The sequence below is a fragment of the Bos javanicus genome, chromosome 2 (genome assembly GCF_032452875.1).
Source record: "Bos javanicus breed banteng chromosome 2, ARS-OSU_banteng_1.0, whole genome shotgun sequence".
In the NCBI taxonomy this organism is placed as follows: Eukaryota; Metazoa; Chordata; class Mammalia; order Artiodactyla; family Bovidae; genus Bos; species Bos javanicus.
This window is the reverse complement of record NC_083869.1, coordinates 23,715,584-23,732,115: the sequence shown is the minus strand read 5'-3', so window position 1 is coordinate 23,732,115 and position 16,532 is coordinate 23,715,584. Positions and strand designations below refer to the sequence as shown.

At 40.0% G+C, this 16,532-nt stretch overlaps 1 protein-coding gene across 3 annotated transcripts in view; it reads left to right on the top strand.

Moving 5' to 3' along the window:
• The window catches only part of RAPGEF4 (Rap guanine nucleotide exchange factor 4), a 334,045-nt gene that overhangs the window by 266,502 nt on the left and 51,011 nt on the right, over positions 1–16,532 (top strand). For all 3 annotated transcript variants that reach the window (XM_061435215.1, XM_061435208.1, XM_061435223.1), the window contains 5 exons: positions 1,080–1,156; positions 1,575–1,721; positions 3,483–3,598; positions 9,136–9,224; positions 12,679–12,757. In XM_061435215.1, coding sequence (XP_061291199.1) covers positions 1,080–1,156; positions 1,575–1,721; positions 3,483–3,598; positions 9,136–9,224; positions 12,679–12,757 — 508 coding nt within the window. The remainder of the gene's footprint in view (positions 1–1,079; positions 1,157–1,574; positions 1,722–3,482; positions 3,599–9,135; positions 9,225–12,678; positions 12,758–16,532) is intronic.

Here is a 16,532-nt window from a genome sequence, read left to right as displayed (position 1 = left end):
TTTTAGTCCTCAAAAGTGTATATCTAATATTGCTAGTTACTTTAAAAAGAATGTTTTTTCTTGACTTTTTAAAGGTTCACATTAACATTTAAAAAATGTTTATATTACTGGTGACTTACAACTTCTTTTGTGCTTTTCCTTCGATCTTTCTGACAGTTTTCATTTTATTATGAAATATTTAAGTATTTCAGACAAATCACTAGAGATTGTTACAAACCCCTTTTTATTTATTTATTTATTTTTACAAACCCCTTCTTAAAAAACACTTTTATCAAGTACTAACCTGACACTCTATTTTTTAATATTTTCATTTTTTATATTTTCTAAAAAATGAAATCCTACATTTGAAGAGTCTCTGTTTCCTTTTTTATCTCATTCTTCTCTTTTCCTCTCCAAGGTAACTCATACCCTATATCATGTGATTATCATTCCAACCCATTTTTAAAAAATATATGTAGATATGTATCCATCAACAATATGTAGTGCTGATTTGCATGTTTTCAGACTTCACATTGGGCTTCCTGGTGGCTCAGTGGTAAAGAATCCGCCTGCTGATGTAGAAGATGTGGGTTTGACACCTGGGTCAGGAAGATCCCCTGGAGAAGGAAATGGCAACCCACTCTAGTATTCTTGCCTGGAGAATTCCATGGACAGAGGAGCCTGTCGGGCTACAGTCCATGGGGCCGGAAAAGAATAAAACACGACTGAGCAACTAAACGACAACAAATTTCATGTTATTGGTCAGATTACTTTTAAAAACGATGTTCTATAGCTTAGTAAGTTTTGATGAGTTGTGGGGGGAAGTGGATTGCTTTAAGGAATGGATTGCTGGAGAATTAATAGTAAATATATATCTGTAGGACACAGCAAGGAGTGCAGTGTTCCTGTTTCTTTCATGTTCTAAAGAAAAGAAGTAATATTCCACCTGAATAAGTTAGCATTTGCTAGTTTTTTTTTTTTTTCCCTCCTGGAATTAAATGCATAATTCTGAGGCCTTTAAAATGATGATTTGATAAGCTGTAATTTATATTGATGTGCTTCTATTCTTGTCATAAGTCTTTTTTTCTTTTTGTATCTAGTATTTAACCAAGGGGAAGAAGGCACCTCCTGGTACATTATTCTAAAAGGATCAGTGAATGTAGTCATTTATGGCAAGGTATATATTTTTTTTCTTTTGAAACTTTATTATGCTGCATTTACTACTGGCTCTAAGTATTAAGAATGTAATGCTACAGTTAAACTTGCTACAATATTGGTACTCAATGTAGAAAAGACATTATAGCCTCTCTAATCATATACTATCTAAATTTTTATACTCAGAGTAGCACTGAACTTTCTGGGACTCATGGATTATAATGTATGTATGTAAGTTAGGTCCTAGCACACGTTACTCAATGAAAGAAAAATGAAACACTATAATTTAATTTTGTGATCCCCTCCCCCGTGACTTCTCTGGGTACAGCCTGTTGATATATATTCAGTGTTTTCGGGGCAGAGGGGCTTGTGGTGTGAGGCGGGTGGGTGTGTGCCCTGTTCCAGGGATCACCTTCATCTGCATGATTTTTTCTCTCCAGGGTGTGGTCTGTACCCTGCATGAGGGCGATGACTTTGGCAAGTTAGCCCTAGTGAATGATGCCCCAAGAGCTGCCTCCATCGTCTTGAGAGAAGATAACTGCCATTTCTTAAGAGTAGACAAGGAGGATTTCAACCGGATCCTGAGGGTGAGTCTGAGGTGCAGTGTGGCTGAGGGGCTCCCTGTTTCCACTTTTGCCTGATAAGTGAAGGGTTGATGGTAGTGTTATTCGAGCAGCGCAGTGACTAATGAATGCTCTAGGGCCAAAGAGCCTTGCTTACAGACCTGGTATGTTCAGTGTGCTGGTGTGGGTTCTGGGGTTCAGAGGTGATAGTCTAGTAAAGCTGTAAATATGTCACACTGTTCCGGACCAAATAACCTGCACACCCCTGAACCAGTTCATGAGCATTAAAACACAGAGATGCCTTGGCAAAATATCACAATCTGAGACATTTCTCTTTGCTATCCTAGGCTCCCCCTTCTGCGTCTGTCCTCTCCTCCTTCTCCATATGTTTCTCTATCCTAAACCTCCTATCTCTTCCCAGATCTGAACCTTATATCCTCTCCCACCCTCTGAATTTATTTAGTGACTACATGTTAGCGGCAATTAATATCCACCATGGTTATTCCACGAAGCGTTTTCCTTTCAAGTGAATCAAATTGATTCACCCTCAAGGAATTTCAGACTTCAACAAGTAGATGAAGAATAGTTCTGTGGTAGATGGAAGCTTGTGACAGTATTAGTGAGAGCGGGTGACATTTAGAATAGATGATCCCTGGGTTCTCGCTATCAGCCAGCTCCTGGTCCCTTGGGAGGGCCAATCCAACTTAAGTGGTGGAGGCCTGACTGTGGATTGCTGGGCATCTGAGAGCGTGCCAGTGGTCCTGGCCTTTCAGGTGGCCTGTGGTCTCTCCCCCTCACCCAGAGAGACTGTTCCCTCCAGGATCACTTTGCTCTCATCCCTGCCAGCTCACAGAGCAGGCTTCCTCCTCTGCCCCTCCCAGCCTGAGCATCCTTCTGTATCCTCCGCTAAAATCCTCAATGCACCTTCTATGCTTTCTGGTACCTTTGGTGTTATTTAATGATGACTTATAATCTCATTCCCATTCTTTATGTGTGGACACCTATCCCTACTCTTTCATGGCAAGATTCCTGACAACAAAATTTGTCTTAGGAATATATTCTCTTAATGTGAACAAAATTAAGTTAAAAATTAAATAATATAGGGAAAAAAAATCCACCATATGGAATTTGACTTGGTTGTTATCCTGTCTCTTCAAATAGCCAAAGGATGAGAAAAAGCATACTAAATTTTTTTAATAAATTATTTTAAATGAATTTGAAATTTGAACTTTACACTTTTCAAAGTTTACATACATGGAATTTACACTCAGCCACAAAATTCTTTGAAAGAATCAGATTAGGACCATTATCATGGATGTACTTGAAAAATATTTTTAACAAGCTTCAAACTGGTATTTTTAAAAGTCTTTTGATTTTTAAAAACATGCCACTCCTAAGAAAACTATATGCCCTCAGAAGATAATCAGAATGCAAGAACTCTGTGAAGTGGAGGGCTATTTGCCACATAGCTTTATAGAGACTAAGCGGCTTGGCTCCTGTCTCTCCGCTGTACCGCCCTCTCCCAGAGGTTCCTCTCAGCACAGCCACTCCTCTCTCCTTGGCTGATTTTCTGAATCGTGGGTAAAAGTAGCATTTTAAAACCACGTGCCTCCAACCTCATCTGGTCCTCTCTGACCGTTCCAGCCCTTGACTTTGAAAATGACTTAATTTGTAGACGCAACAATTAGCATCACAAGCAGAAAATGAGTTTCTGAAGCATTTGAAATTTTTGTCATTGTCTGAGAAAACGGCAGCATCTGTATGTGGTGTAATTTGTATTTGCAGGACGTTGAGGCGAATACAGTCAGACTTAAAGAACATGACCAAGATGTCTTGGTGCTGGAGAAGGTCCCAGCAGGGAACAGGGCTTCTAATCAAGGAAACTCACAGCCTCAGCAAAAGTAGGTTTGCCTCCAACACTGCAATTGCCAGACTATGATTAACCTTTTCACATGGTATCATCATCTCTACAATAGCACGTTCTCCTTTTTTTGTGGAAGACGGCAGCCTGTGTGACTGTTTTTTTTCCTCTCTATTGACTAATCACACATCTTGTGGAGGATAATGTATCCGTTTATGGCACTGCATCGAGCTTGGTGCTGCCTAGAGTAATTCCGGAGAGAATATTCCCCTACTCTAAGAATGCTTCCTCTATACTATGTTCAACTGTGGTAGCTTTGGAGCAGAAGGCATCGGTAAGAACAATAGGAACAGGAATGCCAGGCAGCTTGAGGGATACACAGGCCCCTGGGTATGGAGAACCTTTGGCATTTGAATTTCATATGTAGGATTTCTCAAGAAGTGTTTTCATCTTGTTATCTGCATAACTATCTTTGATGGAAACCCAGACTTCAGATATAAAACAGTCTATTGACTGTGACCTGGAACCATACATTAGACTTCATCCATAGTTATTCCTGCAAATTTCAGAAGGGTATTTGCTTCCCATTTAACATCAGATCACCCATTTAACTGATTCTTTTTCAGTATATGTGTACTCAGTTCCATCTTTTGCTGCAGCTTCTTTTTTTTTTTTTTTTTTGCTACAACTTCTTACATGAGATTTAATCAAATGTATCAACATTTGAATAGTAAGACAGAGGAATTAGGAAATGTGGCTCTAAGAAATGGAAGAAAACTACAGAATCTCATTTTAAAAATAAAGATTAATTTTTAATCTTAGAGTAATAAAAACACCAATTCTGTAGCTAAAGACATGTGGCCAAAGACTGTGTTGGAAAAGAATGCATCCCAAGTATTTTTCTTTGTTTGCCAAGTAAATGGGCTGTTCCCATTAATCAGTCCACTCACCATAAATGATGAGTTTTTATTGTTTAGACTGAAAGCCTAAGGCTCAGACATTTCATCTAGATGAGTCAACATATCTGCAAAGAAGAGAGGAAGGAACAGAATGTTATTGAAGAGCCATAGTGTATCTTGCATATTTTATCTAATCCTTATTACAACCCCTTTTAATGAATGGTGGAAAATTTTAGGCTCAGAGAAGTAAGTTACTTGCCCAGGATTACAACACTGGTAATGGTAGAGCTTGCATTCAAGTCCAGCTTGACCAGCTTCTGAGTCTGTGCTCCTTTAGCCTCACAAATTACTCTAACAAAATATACTATTAATATATAAATATATCTTTAACACTATCTAGTAAATGTTGCAAAGCAGTATATTTCAAAAGGGCTGACATAAAATAGACAATATTACAAACTTTTCACTTACAAACCTATAAAATTACTGTCCAGAATTCTTTATTTTTCTACTTTTCACTAACTATAAATTCTTGAAAAATGTTCTTGCGCAAATGTTTTTCAACAGTTGTCCTTCCAGCTGACAAAGGAGGATAAGAATGAAAACATTTTTTTTTAATGTGAAGGCTGGGACTACCCCCAGTGATTTTCTTTGTTGCTCTTAAATATAACAGTCCATTTTATGTGATCATCTACATCTTTGATAATGCCTCAGATGTCTCAGGAAAATTTTGTTACCTGCAAAAGTAAGCCTTGAAAATTCCCTGTAACCTTAAAGATGTCCTTGGAAGGCCCCCTTCCCTCACCTCTTCATGGTGTGGTGGGAGCAGTGATCAAAAGGGTTTGCAAATTACAACAGCACTATATTCAAAGTGCTCTCCAAATATAGATTTTTTATTAACTCAAACTAAAAGGAAAAAGAGAGCCCACATATATTGATTTTATTTTTGGCCTGGATCTGATTTCTATTATAATTGGATTGGCCCAAAATTTCATTCGGATTTTAAACCCAAATGAACTTTTTGGTCAATCGAATACCTCCTTATTTGTGTCTGATAGACCAATTTGTATACATTTCTTATATAATTCAAAGACATGTGCATATTCACAGTACACCGTTTGGAAATAACAGGCATACAAAACAGTGCACCATGCCAATCCAGAAAAGTAAAAAGCCTCTCTTTCAAGGGGTCATTTTCCAGGTTGAATTTTCCCAAGCCAAACCAGAGTTGAAAAGTGGGGGCCACGTAAGTGAATTTTGACTGATGTTCTGGACAACTTGGAAAACATGGGAACAACCATGTCTGTGGGTGGACTTAAAGTTTAGGATCCGTTGGGACCTCTGTATCCTCAGAAATTAACTTTTTTCAGCTCAAAGAGAGTCACCATGTTGGTGCTGATAACATTATTTTTCTGATTCACTTTTACCCTGAGAAATCCAGAGCAGTTTATGCATACAGTTGGCCCTCTGTATCTTTGGTTTCCACATCCACAGATTCAACCAAGCGCAGATGGAAAATACTGGGGGGAAAAATTTCCTAAAAGTTCCCAAAAGCAAGACTTGAATTTGTCATATGCTGGTAACTATTTCAATAGCACTTATATTGTGTCTACTACTATTTACATAGCATTTACATTATATTAGGTCTAAAAGCAATATAGAGATGATTTAAAGTGTACAAGAATATGTATAGATTATATGCAAATACTACCCCATTTTATATAGGGAACTTGAGCATCCATGGATTTTGGTATCTGTGGAGGTCCTGGAACCCACTCCCTGCATTTTAAACTTTGAAAGCCGCCTGACTCTCCTCAAACCACTCAACTCTGAGTGTGATATTAAAATGTCAATAGCGAGACAGTACTTCTCATGATAAATAAACTATATGAAGCCCTCAAACATCTTCCACTGTGTGGTTATGTGGTTGTAATAAGAGGGAATTTGAAATGACTACTCCTGTTTCTGTTAACGTGTTACATTTTCCTTAGACTATCAACCACCCAGACATTCAGCTCCATCCTATTTGCAGAAAGACGGCCTCTTTCAGGCACCCTCCTCCCACCTCTTTTTTTGTTCTAGGCACAGGCAGAAGTGTCCGCATTTCCAGACTTGGTATCAGAAGATTTTCTGTCACAGGTTTAAAACCTCACAGCTTGGATAGCCTAACCAGTCAGGGTTCTCTCTAACTTGTACTAGAGTAACTTCTTCATGCAGTAAACTGAAAAGAGCTGTACCATCTGGTCTTCAAGTCCTCCATTTAAACAAAGGTCAAGCAATAGGCATCTGGCAGCATCCAGCCTGAAACAAAGCAGTAACATGTTTCAGCTAAGCCCGGACCTGCCAGATCACAAGCCAGAAGCTCCCTGCCCCCTTCCCAACGTCAGAGTCCCCTGCTCTGAGAGAATGTCAGCCCCTTCTGCGGAGCTGCAGAGAGGGAAAGGATAAGATCAGGCAGCTGTACCACTAGAGAGAGCCTTTGGCAGAAACAGATGGATGCCCTAATGTCTCTGACTGACAGCTGGGCAGAGTAGAGACACCATTTTTCTCTCACTAGTGGGATGGTAGCATGAAGGACTGCCACCCAGGTAAACCTTTATTCTTTTTGACCAGACAATACACTCTAGCTAAGGGATGTCCTAACCAAGAATACAAGGATGGGAAACCAACATTCTATCAGAGTTAAACTTTTGACAAGGGAACCCATTTCAAACTGATCTGTGAGTCACATGGCCAGCTATAGAGCTGGAAGCTTAGTAGCAACAGCTGCCCAAAGCCATGTGGAATAGAAAGTAACTGGTTTATGTAATGTAGCCCTTGAAGTATTGAAAGTCATTTATAGATATGCCCTCTCCTTCCCTCAAATGAAAGTGAAAGTGTTAGTTGCTCAGTCATGTCCCATTCTTTGCAACCCCACGGACTATAGCCCCCCAGTCTCCTCTGTCCATGGGCTTCTCTAGGCAAGAATACCGGAGTGGATAGCCATTCTCTTTTCCAGGGGATCTTCCTGACCCAGGGATTGAACCCAGGTCTCCTGCATTGCAGGCAGATTCTTTACAGTCTGAGCCACCAGGGAAGCCCTCAATTAGTCATTGCCTATAAGAGGAAAAAACCTTTGTCTTCTACCCTGTTTACTTTGAGAAAAGGGTCAGCCGTTTGAAGGAGACTTTTTTATTCCCGGCTCCTCCCGTAGGCTGCAAAGCCAGATTCTTTTCAAAGATTGAACTCTTCGGCTTCCTTTTGGCCCTGAGTGCAGGCACACATACGTGTGGGCACACACAGCACACGTGCATGCACATACTCAACAAGTGTAAGTAACAGTGACCTCCCAGATGGGGCTTCCCTGGTAGCTCAGACGGTAAAGCATCATGCAGGAGACCTGGGTTCAATCCCTGGGTCGGGAAGATCCCCTGGAGAAGGAAATGGCAACCCACTCCAGTATTCTTGCCTGGAAAATCCCATGGACTGAGGAGCCTGGTAGGCTACAGTCCATGGGGTCGCACAACTGAGCGACTTCAGTTTTTACTTTATCTCCCAGATAGACTGAGTTTGCTACCTCATTCAAAACCAGGGTGGTTTCACTCACTGCATGTTCATATGCACAGAGCCGTATGTTGGATTGCCTCTTCTTCCCTTCCTCAGGCAAGAGGATAAGACCCTGAGATTTCATACATTAGAAGAATTCTTGGGCTCTCAACACCCTTCCTCCAGGGTCTCAAGCAGGCAGGGAAGGGATATTGGTGAGGAGAAGAAAATGGAGTTCTCCTGGAACTGAATCCCACCACTGCTTTCTAAACATGAGAGAATTTTATTTTCAGTGTTGTTTTCCTTTCTTGTCATTTTGCTGTAAGTGTAAATGCTGAGCAGAGAAGCAAAGTCTGAACTTTGGAACAGGACCACCCAGATCACCTCAAAGTATTTTGCCTATGACCGTCTTGAATATGACTTTGAAATAACCCACACTCAGTTAAAAAAAATACATCCTCCCTTGTTGATTAAATGGTTTCATGGCTGGATCTCCTGATATAATGCCTAATACCCCCCACCCTGCCAAATAATTTATCTTTGACATTGAAACTATATGGACGTTCTACTGCAGATTTATTTCCTGTTATGGGAGGTTGTTTGCTTGTTGGTGTTTTAGGGGTTTGTTTTCTCTCATTTTTATCTGCATTTCCAAAGTACATTCCAGTGTACAGTTGGGAGATATGCAGCATTCCAGAAATAGGCAGGGGAATCCAGTACCGGGCTGAAATTTTGCAACAAGTAACCCATATATGGATAACCTAGTTTATTGTCGCTTCCCCTTGCCCTGAGCTGCCCTGGGATTTACATGTTCCCTTTCATTCCCCGTGGAGCAAGGCTGACGTTCCCAGCCTGCTGGAGCCACTCTCCAAGAAGTTTAGTCTCATGTATGGAAAAAAAGAAGAATGTTTTAGTAACTACTTCAATTGTGATTTTTCTGTTGCCTTCCTGTGTGATTTTGATGAGGTACATGATCTTGTTTTTTTTACCATATGGGTCATGAGTTGAGTCAGTATGGTTCTCTGGGATCTCAAAAAATCTTTAGATATGTAAAAAGTTATATATCAATGATTTGCCCACTTTTGAAAAATTGAAATTAAATTAAAAATTGAAATTAATTGAAAAATTAATGATGGTTTTATTTCTCGTCCAGGTATACTGTGATGTCAGGAACACCTGAAAAAATTTTAGAGCATTTTCTAGAAACGATACGCCTTGAGCCAGCTTTAAATGAAGCAACAGGTAAACACGTAGAAGATTTACGGCCATTAAATCTGGGCAGAGCACTGTGAAAAAAAAAAAAAACATTCTGAATTCATTCTCAGTAGTGTATCAACAGCAGTTTTAGAAATGGGTCATGTGTGAGATCATCAGAAGAGCATCCTGCCAACCCTACTTTGCCTGCTCATCCTGGCTGTGCTTTGTAGATGGCCCAGTCTCATTCATACATGTTAGGAGTAGCCTTCCAATGGCATTTCTTAAGTTATCATTTAAATCCCATCTTCCATAGGTAACTATTTGGTTATAATTTAAATTCTGTCTACTCCCACGAAGGATTAGAAGCTGCCTTCATAAAAGTCACAACCTTGCTCCAACTGGGAGTAAAGTGGTTTTTCCTGAGATTCTTGGACTGCCACAGAGTGGACCTGTACACATGTTAGTTTCCTAGGACCGCTGTGACAAAGTAACACCATCCGGGGTGGCTTGAATGCCTCTCAGTCCAAGAGGCTAGAAGTCCAAGATTAGGTGCCGGCAGTGTTGGTTCCTTCCACGGGCTGTGGGGGAGAGTCTGAGATCTCTCGCCTGACGTCCGGTTGAGGGGTGGGTTGATGGCACTCTTTGGCATCCCTGGGCTTGTAGAGGCATCGCTTATCTTCATCTTCACACGGTATTTTCCCTGTGTCACTTCACATCATCTTCTCTCCATGCATTTGTCTCTCTGTCCAAATTTCCTCTTTTTATATCATATTGGATTAGGTTCCATATTCATTATCTTAACCAATTACAAATAAGGTCACATTCTGAGGTCCTGGGGATTTGGACTTCAGCATATCTTATGGGGAGGAAAAAAAAATCAACTAATAATACCACTGTTCAATGAACTAGCCATGTTAACTATTACACAGAGATTTGATGGTGAATGAGATAAATCTCATCAGTGAACTGTTACTATTAGAGCTTGATATCCTTCTCTACTTTGGTCACCATCTTATGTGTGACTTTGGAACAGCCCACATTCAGCTCTTTTTTTAAAAAATAATTTGCTACTGTCCTGTCTCTCAGAATAATAGGCTAATATTTTAAGTGCATTGAGCTCCATAGAAGATTTCTCACTAAAAGACGTTCAAATATTTGTCCAAAAATCTTAGTGGTGGTTCAAAATCTGTTTCTGTCATCTTTGCAGTATATTCAAGGTAAAGTTAGCATTATTGTTGTTATTATTATGCCTTCTAAAAGTATTTTACCACTGGCTACCTTCTTATTTTATCTTCTCATTCTAGTTTCTTATTTTGTGTAAATAGACTATCTGAGGTTTTTAATGTAGTGAATTAATTGGGGAGTAGTAGAAAAGTCAGGATCTGTTTCCAGAGCACTTGTTTTCAGTTCAATATTTGTTGAGGATCTTCTTGGGCTGGCGCTAAGCTGGATGCTATGGACAAAGCAGTGTGAATAAGAAACCACCCTCCTGTCCTCAGAAAGCTTATAACCTCCTAAAGGACAAAAAGGAATATGCAAACAACTTGATCAAAAGTCTGAGAGGACCAGGCAGAGTGTCACAGAGGAAATAGCTTTGAAATGTCCCTGAAGGAAGGCTGGTAATCAATGACTACAGACTGGAGGTGGAAGCCTTCATGCTAAGGGGCAACATGAGTGCTGACCCAGAAACAGACAAGAAGGACCAGATGCTCTGGCTTTGCTAGACTGTCATATACACCAAGCTGTCAGAGAGAAGATGGGGCCTAGGAATTAGGGTCCAGATCTTCAAGTATGTTAGATGTGAAGCTAAGCATGAGGAAGTGGCTGAAGATGTCTGAGCAAAGAGAATGTGGTTAACATCTTTTCTTGAAAAAGGAAATCCTTAAGGGATCAGTTACAAGGGGATAGCTTACTTCCAAGAAGCAAACATAACCTCAAATAAATCATATTTCTAGGACCCGAGGTCAGGAAAAATACGGCAGATTTTTCCCCTCTGATTAACTGTTGCCCAGAATGTGTGATTGCATAATACAAAAAACCAGCATCTTCTCTAAAGTGATTTTGACCAAAAAGGAACATTCTAGTACATTAGAGATGATGGTATCTAAGAAAAGATCTGTAAGACTTACTACCCATGAAGAACAAACATATTCTTCCTTTTAAAGTCACTTCTGAAAGAGGAGGGGACTAGATGATTGCTTCTTAAAAACTTGAAGCCCAGAAATCAGTGCATGGTATGGCTGTCACATAGGCTGTGACTCCTGACCATTCCATTTTTGATATTAGAACTAAGTTCTCATCATATTTTAATGCTGAACTTCATTTCCTGTAGTTTTTTTCTCATTTTGTTTCTAAGTATAATGGTATTGTGTGGCATGACAGAGATATTAACTAAAGCTAAGGCGGTAATCAGATTGCAATATATATGTGTATGAAATCAATACATTGTGTGCTTTAAACTTACATAATGTTGTATGACAATTATCAGTTTTTTTAATGAGTGTAATGATTAAACCTTTAGTCACTGATTCCAACTTTGATAATATTAGTTAATTTAAAACACAGACATTGGAAATTCAGTATATATAGTTAAAATTTTTGCATTTCTCACCATTTTCTATTTGAAAACTTATGTGAGTTTCACAGATCTCAGCCATGGTGGTTCATTTTTTAATTGAAAACCCCTGTAGCATCTTGGATTCCAAAACTTTAACACGTGTACTCTTAAGGCTTTTAGATCTGCCTTTACGTGCTTTCCCCTTGAGGTTGCTTGGATAATATTGTCTTTGCAATGAAGAACCAGCATCAGATTCAAAATGACGCATATCTGGGCGGACTTGCCTTATTTCTTTTGCCATCTCCCTGCTTACCTATCTACAAAACGGCTTCAAATATAAGACATATACCACTTTAATCTCCCAGAGAGCTTTTGTTTTGCTTCAGTTATTGCTCACAGTTTTTCTTTTCTTTTCAACTGCTTTTGTTTCCCTCACCAGTTCTCTGCTCTTATCATGTCCTTTTTCCATAATCCTATCACCCTTTCGTCTTTTATTGCTCCTTCTAGAAATAGAAAGTAGAAAAGAAATAAAGAAAATAGACATTGACAAAAGACAGATGGTGTAAAATAGACAAAGAAATGACCATATCTTAACTCTGCATACATGGTACTGCCCGTGTGTGGTTTCTTAAATTATATATATATATATATATATATATTTTCATTTATTGTGGCTAAGGTGACCAGTACCATTATTACAAGTCTGTCTCCTTTTAAACTTACTGTACTTTTTGTCCACTGTCCTAAGGAAATTGAGTTTTGATCTCAAGCTCTGTTAATCTTTTTATTTTCATATGCCATGCTTCTTCATATAGTAAAACCACAATACCCCAAGCCAACATATAACCATTGGCCAAGAACAAACGAATAGATACTCTTGCTTTCCTCAACATTTCTACACGAATGTAATTTCTTTTTCTGCTTTGTTTTCCTCCCCTGCAGATTCTGTTTTAAATGACTTTGTTATGATGCACTGTGTTTTTATGCCAAATACCCAGCTTTGCCCAGCTCTGGTGGCCCAATATCCTTTTGTTGTGAAAACTCTATTCCCTTGACGACACCCCCCATGTCTAAGGCCATTATTTCATCCCATGCTCTCAAGGTAAGTCATGACTGGGGCAGAATTATGCTTTCTGCCCTTGTCAAACTCTGAAACATCAGCAGTTTCCCTGCCTCACCACCCCCTACACACACAGATTTCTGATCTCTCCTTGGCATGGTTTTCATGCGCCGTGTTTTAAGGATTTTCTCCTTATTACCTGTGTAGAGAAACATGAGCCAATTTACCTAAGGAAGGTGATGCTGATGAGAAATATACATGCCTGGGAAGTAGACTACAGAAGGTGATGGCGGAAAATATTATTAGGGAGTATTATTATGGATCGCGTCCTAGGCTTGGAGACAGACTTTGCACCTCTGTCAGGATGCCTGGCAGGATGGACCATGATCTGTTCATGTCCCTCTAAGCTGTAGTTTAATCAGACCACAGACCTGCTGAGATATATACAGGGTATAATTGTGGGGCCACTTTTCTTTCACATTCATCCTAGTCAACCTTATCCTCTAGATACTGATATTTATCCCTTTGTGGCTGTTTTTATTATTATCCCATTGACTTATGTCAAGGACACAAAACTTGAAATTCTAATGGCGTTTCCTCTAGGTAACTTGACCCTGAGCTTTTTTGGGGGGCAGCATTTCAGTGGTCTCTTGAGTTGACCAGCTGGTGCACAGTGTCTGGCAGAGGGAACATTCAGAAGACAGAAGCTGAATAAAAGAAGTGAATATTGTTAATGAGTGGAACCCTCAACTTTGGGGGAATGTGAAAGTGTATTTTCCAATTCTGCTTTATTTTTAAAGCAGCAAAAATACAGGCCCCCAAACACTTTGGCCTTTTTGAGCAGCTAGATATATGGAAGGAGAATAACTTTCTTTTTTTTCTAAGCAATCCAATCAATGTTGGCATGTTTTCCTTTTTCAGAATTATAATTGCCCTACCTGATTCTCATTTCCTTGTTCATAATTCTCTTTGAAGTCAACAGAAGGTGTGAGAATAGGAGATTGGAGTTGAATATGCTATTCAGAGAATGCTGCAAGAGTGAGATTTGGGTGTTTATTTGCCTGGAAACTATCTTTCCAAGTAATGACAGTTTAATGAGACTTAAATATATTATATATTCTTTCTGGCTCATATTCAGTTTTTCTCAAGTAAAATTAACACATTCAGGATCTCTCTGTGCTCTTTTACCTCCATACATGGTAATCATTATTAGACCTTTGAGATTTTTGGAAGGAAAAATGAAAACCACCATTGAGTGTAGACTTTTTTCTCCCCAACAGTTAGCATGTTGATAAGCTTAAGGCAAACGAAACCAAACGAAGAGTGAGGGAAGGTCATGGGCCAAGTTATATCATCTTGACAGCTCAGAGCCCCAAATACTAAGCTGATAGTCTTTTTGCAGATTTTTATTTCTTCACTTGTTAGTTTGTTCTCCTTCAGAATTGATTGAGAACATTCACAGCGTTGACCTCTGTATTGAAAGTAGAAGATCCCAGAGGGAAAGTTTGCGCCATGCCTTGGTGTAGAGGTGGGGGGTAACGACGTGGAGGGGAGGCGAAGGCAGGAGAAGTGGACAGTAGGGTCAAGGGAGGCCTGTGGTGTCCAGTCCTAACTTTTCTCAGAGATGGAGGGAGTCAGGATGGTTGGGTACCATCCACACTACCTAAGTCCTCAGGCCACCCCCCTCACACCCTGCCCCATGAGAACTCAGATTCTCTTAACCGTTCTGTTTTGAAACAACCCTTTACATGCCAGGCACCACTGACCCATATTATACCTCTTTATCCATATAGGAGTTTATTGGGTTAGTGTCAGTTTTATTTAAAAGTGAGAATTCTGAGCCTCAAAAACAAACATGTCCAAGGCAAGTAGCAGAACTAGGATTTATCCAGGTGTTAGGATTCCAAGCCTGGGGTGTGGCACTTTTTTCCTTCACAACTTACTCTTCCAGAAGCTTATCCTTTAGAGTTTCGAAACATTTCTTGGAAATTTATTGCATGATACATGTTTATTTGTGCTTCAGTTGGCTAAAATAAAAGTGGGCCTGATTTGTTGAAACCAAATAAAGTGTCTGATAGAACTTTTTTTGTTTTATAGTGATGGATATGTTCTGTATCTGTGCAGCCCAGTAGCCACTAGCCTTGAAATTGGGTTCTATGCCTGAGGAACTGTATTGTTAATTTTATTTAATTTCAGTTAATTTAAATGTAAATAGCCACGTGTAACTAGCTGCGGCTATAGAGGACAGCTTAAGTCCAGTCCTTCAATTCAGTTCAGTTCAGTTGCTCAGTCGTGTCCAACTCTTTGCGACCCCATGAATTACAGCACCCCAGGCCTCCCTGTCCATCACCAACTCCCAGAGTTCACTCAGACTCACGTCCATCGAGTCAGTGATGCCATCCAGCCATCTCATCCTCTGTCGTCCCCTTCTCCTTCTGCCCCCAATCCCTCCCAGCATCAGGGTCTTTTCCAATGAGTCAACTTTTCGCATGAGGTGGCCAAAGTACTGGAGTTTCAGCTTATAGATACTGGGAATAAAACAAGAATTACTGTCCTGTAATGCCTGCGAGGCCAGGAAGACATCCTGCTGCAGGCAAGCAAATGGAAAGGGCTGTAACTTTGAAGGTCATGTGTGTGTAAGTGTGTTTAAACCATGCTAAGGACTCAATTTCTAGTGTGTTTGGCTCCGGAGAGATGCTATATAGCTTCCTTACATAAGCTTCTTTTTCAATCATAAGTAACATTAACAAACCGTAACTGACTTAAGCAATAAGGGAATTCATCAAAAGGATGGAGTAACTCAGAGAATGGAAGGAATCCTTAGAGCCCAGGCCTTAGAAAGGAACCTTGGGGGCAGCAACGAAGGAACAGCTGCTAGACTAAAGTGAAAGTGAAAGTTGCTCAGTCAAGTCCAACTCTTTGCAACCCCATGGACAGAGGAATCTGGTGGGCTAAAGTCCGTGGAATTCTCCAGGCAAGAATACTGAAGTGGGTAGCTGTTCTCTCCTCTGGGGGATCTTCCCAACCCAGGGATTGAACCCAAGTCTCACACATTACAGGTGGATGCTTTACCAGCTGAGCTACCAGGGAAGCCCAACAATACTGGAGTGAGTAGCCTATCCCTTCTCTAGGGGATCTTCCCGACCCAGGAGTCAAACGGGGTCTCCTGCACTGCAGGTGGATTCTTACCAGCTGAGCTTCCTGGGCCCTTGCCTCATTCCCACATCCCTGGGAGTAGCCCGGGTGACTGGTGACGTCTTGGTCAAAGGAAGGCAAAGCACTTTATTGAATAGTTTTTCAGAGACTGCCTATAAAGAAAAATGGAGAAAGTGGAGAAATAGAAGATGAACAGTCAGGAAAAAAAAAAAAACAACACATAAACTGTTTAGCATCATGTCCTCATGTGACAGGGAGCTAGAATGTAAAACTGAACAAGTAGGCTAATACCCATGTTGTTATGGGATTTAGGGATAGTAAAATACTTAACTGCGTTCCATTAAAGCACTTAAATTAAGTGCGTTGATTTGGCTGTGTGTTTTTAAAGTACTTATTAATATATGTGACTTTTCATAGCAGCCCTGTGAAGAAGTCAGTATTTTCACTGCTCTTTTTCCAAATCAATAAACTAGGATAATGAAAAATTATGATTTGCTCAGAGAAAGGTAATTACTAGTACAGAAAAGACTTGAGCTCTGAGCCACTGGCGTCTGTTCTGTCCTTAATCCACATTGTGCGT